The following is a 9,279-nucleotide window of genomic DNA, read 5'->3' as shown; positions in this document are numbered from 1 at the left end:
AAAGCATTTCATCGAACATCTATGCTTCACCTTAGATGACCTGTATCTAACATTACACCTTGAATCGTTGACGGTCCCGATAGTCCTTGGTCGGGTCTTCTCTCAATGGACTCTTATTCAAGTCAACACCTCTACATAATTCAAAGTTAGATTAGAATTTCCCATGCATCCCTGACTGAAAAGTTACGTTGGGAATGAGAAGAGAGAAGAGAAAAAAGAAATTCAAGTTCGAAAAAGAATTTGGGGTTTAGAATGAAATTGAGGATTGTGTTGCAAGTTTTAAAAGTTAGGGGACCTAAATGCAAGCTCCTGGAAAGTTCAGTGACCATATTGCAAACGTACTAAGGGCAGTGTAACGACGTCAAACGACTAGTTACGACGTCGGGGACCATATTGCAAAAGGACTAAATGTTGGAGGATTGTATTGCAAGTTTTAAAAGTTGGGGACCTAAATGAAAGTTTTAGAAAAGTTCAATGACCATTAGTATACTTTACCCTAAAAATAAACTACATTCAAAACTACACTAATTCTGACTATTTCTTTTTGAAGTCATTTATGATGGTCTTAGGCCTTAGCTTGCATTTGGTCCCCACAATTTGCAGCATGTGAACTGTCCTCTCACCCGCCAAATAATAATAATATACCTCCATCATTTTAAATCAACTCATATAAGATTATTATAATTTAATTAAAATTTTAAAATTTAGATGTTTATTAACATTTTTATAATTTTGTTTAATTTGACAAAATCAGTTACTAAAACAATCATCGAACGAATAAACACAAAATTAATGATTCGTGAGAAAAGAAAATAATAGTATTGTGTATTATTTATTAATCCACGATATCTACGATGTAGGGACCAACTAAGGGAGGTAGGTCAAGATTGTCGTCTCTCTAAAATTTTAAAATTTTATATATTTTATTGATAGTTTTCTTATAAAATTTTATAAATTTAATCTCTTAAAATTTTATAGAATAGGCGAATGTAAAAGTATTAAAAATAAAATTGAAACTAAATAAAAACAATATATACACTAATTCTCAAATTCAGTTCTGACTTGATCAATAATCTAACACCTCAGCTTTTGATTACAAGAAGGCAAGTGTAGGCAATTCCATGCATATTGCGTAATGTAGTTCTGTTATAGAAGCTAACTACCACCCTTCCAACTCTCTCTATAATTAACCCCAACCTAACTTACATCTACTTTTTTCTCTTCTAATAAATACCCTTCACCCTCCTCTCCTACACTTGTATACCATTTCTTCATCTTCTTCATTTTTTTCATCTTCTTCATCTTCATCTTATGCCAATGGCAAGCTCCTCGAATGATGGGAACTCGAGGAACGTTTGCGTAATGGATGCCTCCGGCCACCTCGGCTCCGCCCTTGTCCACTTCCTCTTGCATAGAGGATACACCGTCCATGCAGCACTTCAGCCCCATGGTCATCGTGGTAATTAGCTACCTTCTTTATCTCCTTTTTTTTATTTGATTTTCTTTGTGCATTTTGACAATTTTTTTGCTGGTAATATCAGGTGAATTCCAATCAGCTGAGGAGCTTCTCCCTTGTGATAGTGAAAAATTGAGGATATTCGATGCAGACCCTTTTGATTATCATAGCATAACGAATGCATTGAAGGGATGTTGTGGCTTGTTTTACTGCTTCGAGCCTCCTTCTGATCATTCTACCTATGACGTATGTTTCTTTGTATCTCTTTCCCTATTATTTAGTTTATCTGTATTATTTTTCTTGATAGGTTCAATTATTTGTATCTTTTCTAGTTTGCAAAAAGAAAAAAAAATTAAAGTTCATTGCATGTTGTACACCTAAAATGGTAGAAGAATTACATCTTTATAAAGAGATGGGAAGAATCAACCATGTGGGCTTGTTTGGTGCAGGAATTCATGGCGGAAATTGAGGTGAGAGCTGCACACAATGTGTTAGAAGCATGTGCTCAAACAGACACAATGGAGAAGGTCGTCTTCACTTCCTCCGTGACTGCCGTCGTATGGAATGAAGGTCGGTCCACAGCCTCGTCCGACCTCGACGAAAAGAACTGGACCGACATCGATTTTTGCAAGAAGTTCAAGGTAACCTACATAATCTTTATCTTCCATTTGAAACCATATTTAGTTTCTTGGGACATCAATTGATCCTAGACTTGAATTTCGAGCAGCTATGGCATGCGCTATCGAAAACTCTTGCTGAAAAGTCGGCATGGGCGCTGGCAATGGACCGAGACATAAACATGGTGACCATTAATGGAGGATTGTTGATGACTCCCGACCTAAACATCACCAACCCTTATCTAAAAGGAGCAGCTGAGATGTATGAAGATGGGATTTTTGTTACTGCGGATCTGAGGTTCATTACCAATGCTCACATTTGTGTGTTCGAAGATGTCTCATCCTACGGCCGATATATATGCTTCAACCATGTGATCAATTGCAGTCATGATGCTGATAAACTTGCTCAGATGCTATTACCTTCCTCTGATTCTTCACCTCCTCAAAGGTTAGCAATTTCCTTCTGGGGTTTTCATCAAAATAAAAATTCATTGAAAGCTTATAAACAGAGATTTAAATAGCAATCCACTATTGGAATAGCAACAATTATATAGTGGTAAAAGTACCATCCGAAATCATTATTATATGCAGGGATGGACCGATCCTCCCCCACTCTCCTAAAATTTTCAAATTATTTTAGATTTTAGATTTTTTCTGTATATTTTTTATTGATAATATGTTTTCGTCCTCTAAAATTTTATAAGTTTGCTCCCCACTAAAATTTTATAAGTTTGCCCCTAGAATAAAATCATGTATCTGTCCCTGACTGCATGATCGCGATACCCGTAATGGCCACAATAACACTCATTTTATCCACAATCACGATGGAAAACACAATCCATACGCAGTTTAAATCTCTGCTTATAAGAGACATAATGGAGCTTTATATTTGTGTGTATAGACTTGTCTGGTGGCATATGGATAGGTGGAATTAATTATTGTTATTAATTTATTGATTATATAAGTACTTTGTGCCCGCAGTTGGGAGAAAACAAGAGTGTATCAACAAAGAATAAGCAATAGGAAGCTGAATAATTTGATGGAGTTAGAGAATGACAAAGTTTTGAGCAATTGAGACTTGGATTGCTGCCTTTGTTATTTTTTAGATGTTTTCAATGTTATGTTATGTTATGAAGAATTGAGTATTTTTTTTCTTTAAAAAAAAGAAGTTTCTGTAAGGTAGGCTATATATTTAGCATCATGTACCCTCCCATTTATATATTCTTTAAAGGAATAGGGAATGGCAACATTTTTTAAAAGAAGTTTGCTTGGTCTTAAGGCTTCTGATTATATTATATTATATATCTCCAGTTGGGAATATCAATATATCTTTAAGCATGATTTATTATTTTATTCATTGAATCCTTTCGCCTGCAAACATACATACAATAAGGCTTTCTATCTGTAACCCAATTCTTTAATCAAATTGTCACTTTTCATTAAAAAAAATGGTGACGTTCTTTTGCCGGCAAATCAGTTAACTAATGAAATCGGAAAAAAAAAAATAGAAATCATTAGAGTTTGTTATTTCAAGTAAGTTTTTTTCTACAAAGATGCCGGAATTACAAGGTGACTTAAGGGAAGACGTCAGAATGACAGGACGACTTCAGGGAAGATGTCGAAATTGCAAGACGACTTGAGGAAAAATGATTAAACAACATGACAGCTCGACGACTTCAGGAAAAACAATTAAACAACACGACATCTTCTACGAAAAACCTTTGTTCACAATCTTGCTGGGTTATGCATAGAGATTAAGAGATGTAGTGTCGTTCAACCGTCTTCCTCAAACACCGTAAATTTCTCCCTAGTTGAAAAAATAAAAGATTTACTGCAACAAAAAGGAAATTTTGTTTTCAATGCCTTATCTGGGCATTTTTACCATTTTCGCTAGTTTGATTTTTACTGTTGCGCATCACAAACAACGGAATCTGCAAAATTATCTAATTCTAAGCAGTTTTTGAAAAAGAAAATCTAATATTTACATCCACTTTCAGGATTAGTTCCTCTTAACAACTAGCTCTATGAATTTCCCAGTATGACATATAAATTCCATAAAAACAAAAAATCGATTCATTACAGAACTGGTTGTCATTAACTGAACAATAGATTACATCTATATGTTCGAAGGAATCATCCTCAGGCACTTGGAGACAGAGACGTGATCGAAGAGATCTTGAACTTGCAGACTTTAGTAGAATTTTGAGGCCGGAATACGACCTCTGTACTCGATCTTACAGTTACTTCCTTCCACTCAGAAGCCGAAGCTCCTCCACTTCGATAATCTCGAGGAGAGTACAAAACCTGAAGCTTTGAATGAGCTGCTGCATCAACAAGAAAAATATAAGATGACTGCACAAGTATATGGCAATACAGCTTAGTAGATAATGACTATACACATCAAGTTCAATGCCTACGAATAATCTTTATGGTACTCCAAATTTTTAGTCTTGTAGGAAACAAGGGAAAAAACAATATCCATAATAATTTCATTGGCAGTTTACCATTTCCAGTATCACAATTTCATTGGTAGTATCTAATTAGAATCTTTCTTAACCATTAACAACGCACGCATGCCCTGCAAACTCAACTGCTCAAACCCAAGATCTCTAGGGAGAACAACACTCCCTTTAAGAAATCTTAAAGATTTTCTAGTCCATAAGAAACAATATATATTTTAAAAGAATCAAACGGGGCAAAATTGCAAGATGACAACAAAATTATGGGGATTACCTAATCCAAACATGCTAATCTTTTGGATGATGAGGCGACTAACTTTCGATCTTTTGATAATTCTCAAAGCTACAACATCCTCTTGCTTCCCTTTAAATTCCAGAAATTCTCCAAGAACATACTTGTTATATTTAAGCTCCATCCTGCACATATCAAGGGAAATCAAGTTCTCTCACGCTTAAATTGGGGATGATCAGAATATAACATTCAAAAGAATCCGAAATCCACTCGTATAACAAATAATTTCATCTTCCTATATGACTGCAAAAGAACCTAATTCCTACCTAATCCCTAACGCTTAATTCAAAATCTCTCGAGTTAGATATTCTTTGCATTATAATTTTATTTACAAGTGTCTGAAAGATTGAAAATCTTGCAATTAGTTAGGAGAACAAAATGAAATTACATAACAGAGTTTTAGTGTCACATAGCAAGGTACATTGTCAAAATTATAGACCGAAAATGACATAATATGAATAAATATAAGGACGAACACAGAATATTATGCTGGGGCAAACTTCTAAAATTTTAGAATGGGACGAACATATAAAATTCTGAGGGAGAGAGGCAAAAACAGATTATCATTAAAAAATACAAAGAAAATATCTAAAACCATCTATATATAATCCACTATGTTAATGAAGTTATGATCAGAATTACTGGTTCCTTAAGTTAAAATCCTGTCCCACATCGGAGCTGTGCTGAGAATAAAGTTATGTTGTTCATGAAAAGATTCCTGCATCTCCTTCTTCCCACCACGAAAGGCACTTTTAATCCATCCAGGAAACATGCTTTTTGGTTCTGGTTTTAATTGCACCCACTGGTCATAAGTGATAACCTCGGATGGAAAATTTTTGTAAAAGGTACTGCAAACAAAATCTATTTAGTACATAATCTTAGAAGGAATTTCCTTTAAAGGGGGCTGGGGAGTTCATCAGTAAATGCCGGAATTCTGGATTTGGAATTACAGTTTTGTACGAAAAATATCCTTCTGGTACAAGAACTCCCCTTTGTTCAATATATTATTCAAGTACTGAAGCTTGTTCTTTAGCCTCTGAAACCTGAAACAACAGATAGTTTATAATCTATCTTCACTTCCCTCTAAAGTTAGAATGCTTTTCTATTGGCAGAAAATAGAAAGAGAATTTTTTTCTCATCAGTGGCAGTAGAAAAGTTTGGCACTCATATTAAGTCTTTCCTTGAACCTATAAGACAACATATATACATTCATAAATGAAGTTAATGAGCATCATGACACTGAGAATATAACCCATCCAGAATAGCTTTTATTGCCAACAAACAATCACATTCCTCACAATAAGTATGTGAACATGCTAGGACTGTAAATGAAAAGAACGACCATTTTGATTTCTATCTGTTTATCAAACTAAATAAACAAATATGATCAAGATTTTGTGAGTTGTTTACTAAACAAACCAAACACAAACAATGCATGTTCAGTTCATTTATGTTCATGAACAAACTCATTTATATTCATGAACAAACTCATTTATGTTCGTTTAATGCTTGTTTAATAACTCATTTACGACTTGTATATTATTTGATTGTTATATAATCAATAATATTGTTGTTTTGTGTTTATTTTATTTATTATGTGATATAATTATTAGCATTTATGTTTGGATATTCTATTTCTAAAATATGCATATTTATGCTTTGTGTCACAGACCGCCAGCCCAAGACCGAGCCCAGTTCGTTCAAGGCTGCCAGAGACTACCTTTGCCACGTTTTGGGCCTTCTAGAAGACCCAGCAGAGCTGGCCCATCCACCTTGGAGAGAGAAGAGGCATGATAATTATTTGAAATTATCTTAGAGATAATTCCCACTAATTATTATTTAATTTAGAGTTATAGATAGAGTAGGGCTCTTTTCTGACCGTTGATGTAATTTAATCTTAACCGTTGATTGTAGGGGGCTCCAACTATAAAAGGAGGCTCACCCCCACCTCATTTACTCACTTCAGATTGAGGAATACAAGTTAGCATTCACTCTAAACTCTCTCTTCTCCATTTGAGCGCCCATCTCTCTATTTTTCCCATTTCCTTTATTTTTGCAACGTTCTAAGCATTCTCGCTTAGTGAAGGTTTGGGTTACTTAGCCGATTTTCGACCTCGAAAACGACTAAGGCCGCACGAGCTTGCTAGCAGCAGTCTAGCCCCGTGACAAGTGGTATCAGAGCCTATTTCTTTTTTATTTTCGTTAGTTCGAGATGGCACCACAACATGGTGAAGCGACGGGTTCTGATGGGAATGAAACCCGCAATGCTGGAAAGAAGAGAGCACCCTCGAAAGATGTTCTCACGTCCATCCAGGAGAAGGTTACCAGGCTCGAGGGTTCCATGACGGAAGCCAAGGTAGTGCTGGATGTGCTAGAGTCCGTAGACCTTGAAAAGCTGGGGTCGTTGGATCTCGATAAGCTGGAGTCCTTGGAGAGTATCAGGGAGGAGGTTCAGGATTCACTCAACGATTTGGATGTGAAGGCAACTGATCGAGGCGATTCCTTAGAAGCCATGGTAGTGGCTTTAAGGAAGGAAGTTGAGGAACTCAAGAGTAAGGGTTCCGATTCTGAGGTGGTCGAGCTAAAGAGGGAGGTCGAGTTGCTCAAGACCGAGGTATTGGTGTGTAAAGCGGCGTTCGGGAATAGCGTAGCCACGGTTGCACCCAAAGCCTTGGGTGACATCCCTAAGCCGGAGAAGTTCAAAGGAACCAGGTCCGCCCAGGATGTTGAGAATTTCCTTTGGGGGTTGGACCAGTACTTTGCAGCCACGGGCATCACAGAGGATGCCAAGAAAGTAAGCATCGCTAGTGTTTACTTGTCAGAGGTTGCCCTCATGTGGTGGCGATGCAGATGCAACGATGTGAAGCGTGGGAACGCTGCCATCGAGACCTGGGTAGAATTCCAAGCTGAGTTCAAGGAACAGTTCTACCCAGAGTATGCTGAGGATGAGGCGCGATCCAAGTTGAGGCGTCTCAAGCAAGAAGGGTCACTGAGGGAGCATGTTCGAAAGTTTGTCGAACTAATGCTCCAAGTCCCAAATTTGAGTGAAGAGGACGGGTTCTTCACCTTCATGGATGGGTTGAAACCATGGGCGAAGAACGAGCTAAGGCGACGAGGAGTTAAGGAGCTCTCTTGCCTTGACGACGGCCGAGTCAATCATTGAGCTTGGCGTCAAGAAGGTGGGACTCCAACCAAAGCCGAAGTTCCGAGGTAGCAGTGGTGATAGGGACAAGGCGTCCAAATCGACAAAGATTTGATGGCAATGCAAGCATCGAATGGTAAGCACTCGGATAGAAGACAAGCAAATATCCAGTGTTACAACTGCAAGGGCCAAGGGCATTTGGCGAGGGACTGTCCGCAGAAGAAGAAACTCTCGGCCATCAAGGAGAAAGAGGGGAGGAGTGAGACTCTAAAGCTTGGATCCATCCTTAGCACCATCGGATAGAAAGACAAGCAAATTATCCAGTGTTACAACTGCAAGGGCCAAGGGCATTGGCGAGGGACTGTCCGCAGAAGAATAAACTCTCGGCCATCAAGGAGAAAGATGGGGGGAGAGTGAGACTCTAAAGCTTGGATCCATCCTTAGCACCATGGAGGTCAAGAAGGGTCGAAAGAAAAAAGGGTTGATGTTCGTTGACATTACCATTGCTGGCCAGAAATTGAGTGCACTAGTGGATACCGGTGCCTCCGAGTTGTTCATGTCAGAACCAGTTGCCAAGAGACTTGGTCTTCATGTCGAGAAGGCTTGTGGTTCTATCAAGACCGTCAACGCCAAAGAGGTTTCGATTGCGGGGGTCACAAAGGGAATTGAGTTAACTGTTGGAGGTTGGTCCGGAACGGAAGCCATCAAGGTGATTCCTCTTGATGACTTCGACTTCGTGCTTGGGTTAAGTTTCTTGGACCGAATCAATGCTTTCCCAGTACCTTTTGCCGATTGTTTGTGCATCCTGGATCCAAAGCAACAGTGCATTGTTCCAGTGAGCCGAGGGCCCGGAGTAGGGGCCAAAGTTCTATCCGCAATTCAATTCTCGAAGGCGGTGGGCAAGGAGGAACCGTCCTTCTTAGCTGTCTTGGTGTGTGAGGAGCCAGCCACAACCAAGAAAGTTCCTGACGTGGTGAGCCACGTGTTGGCAGAATTCCAAGATGTGATGCCTGCCGAGTTACCTAAGAAGTTACCTCCAAAGAGGGAGGTGGATCACAAGATTGAGCTTGTGCCGAATGTGGAGCCACCGCTCGAGCTCCTTACCGAATGGCTCCGCCCGAGTTGGAGGAGATGCGCAGACAGTTGAAGGATCTACTCGATGCGGGTACATCTGACCATCCAAGTCCCCTATGGTGCCCCAGTGCTATTTCAAAAGAAGCACGATGGTTCTTTGCGGATGTGCATCGATTACCGGGCTTTGAATAAGCTCACGGTGAAGAACAAGTACCCGATTCCTCTCATTGCGGACTTGT

At 38.8% G+C, this 9,279-nt stretch overlaps 2 protein-coding genes across 3 annotated transcripts; one reads left to right on the top strand and one right to left on the bottom strand.

Moving 5' to 3' along the window:
- Positions 1-1,287: 1,287 nt before the first annotated feature.
- On the top strand, positions 1,288-3,222 carry LOC120133728 (cinnamoyl-CoA reductase-like SNL6). Of its 2 annotated transcripts, none has more exons than XM_039150250.1 (5): positions 1,288-1,456; positions 1,542-1,702; positions 1,906-2,097; positions 2,184-2,521; positions 3,055-3,222. In XM_039150250.1, exons 1-5 carry the CDS (start codon positions 1,312-1,314, stop codon positions 3,146-3,148), a joined length of 930 nt encoding a protein of 309 aa, XP_039006181.1. In that variant the 5' UTR covers positions 1,288-1,311; the 3' UTR covers positions 3,149-3,222. The 2 variants fall into 2 exon arrangements, with proteins under 2 accessions (XP_039006181.1, XP_039006180.1); XM_039150249.1 differs by having other exon boundaries at positions 1,288-1,459.
- A 990-nt stretch (positions 3,223-4,212) lies between these two features.
- On the bottom strand, positions 4,213-5,672 carry LOC120133534. Its single transcript, XM_039150104.1, has 3 exons — positions 5,487-5,672; positions 4,807-4,949; positions 4,213-4,394 (listed from the first exon to the last, which is right to left on the bottom strand). Exons 1-3 carry the CDS (start codon positions 5,594-5,596, stop codon positions 4,213-4,215), a joined length of 435 nt encoding a protein of 144 aa, XP_039006035.1. The 5' UTR covers positions 5,597-5,672.
- Between the last annotated feature and the right edge of the window lie 3,607 nt (positions 5,673-9,279).

This window comes from Hibiscus syriacus, unplaced genomic scaffold, assembly GCF_006381635.1.
Source record: "Hibiscus syriacus cultivar Baekdansim isolate YM2019G1 unplaced genomic scaffold, ASM638163v2 tig00110584_pilon, whole genome shotgun sequence".
Classification (NCBI taxonomy): Eukaryota; Viridiplantae; Streptophyta; class Magnoliopsida; order Malvales; family Malvaceae; genus Hibiscus; species Hibiscus syriacus.
Note: the sequence above shows the minus strand (reverse complement) of the source record. Positions and strands in the feature narration are given on the sequence as shown.

Excerpts from the sequence above, each read along its gene's own strand:
- LOC120133534 (XM_039150104.1), bottom strand. The coding sequence starts at position 5,596 with ATGTTTCCTGGATGGATTAAAAGTGCCTTTCGTGGTGGGAAGAAGGAG. Across the intron at positions 4,950-5,486 it reads ACAGCTCCGATGTGGGACAG|GATGGAGCTTAAATATAACA; the intron begins GATTTTAACTTA and ends TGATATGTGCAG. Across the intron at positions 4,395-4,806 it reads GATTAGCATGTTTGGATTAG|CTCATTCAAAGCTTCAGGTT; the intron begins GTAATCCCCATA and ends TTGATGCAGCAG.
- LOC120133728 (XM_039150249.1), top strand. The coding sequence starts at position 1,312 with ATGCCAATGGCAAGCTCCTCGAATGATGGGAACTCGAGGAACGTTTGC. Across the intron at positions 1,460-1,541 it reads TCAGCCCCATGGTCATCGTG|GTGAATTCCAATCAGCTGAG; the intron begins GTAATTAGCTAC and ends TGGTAATATCAG. Across the intron at positions 2,522-3,054 it reads GATTCTTCACCTCCTCAAAG|TTGGGAGAAAACAAGAGTGT; the intron begins GTTAGCAATTTC and ends TTGTGCCCGCAG.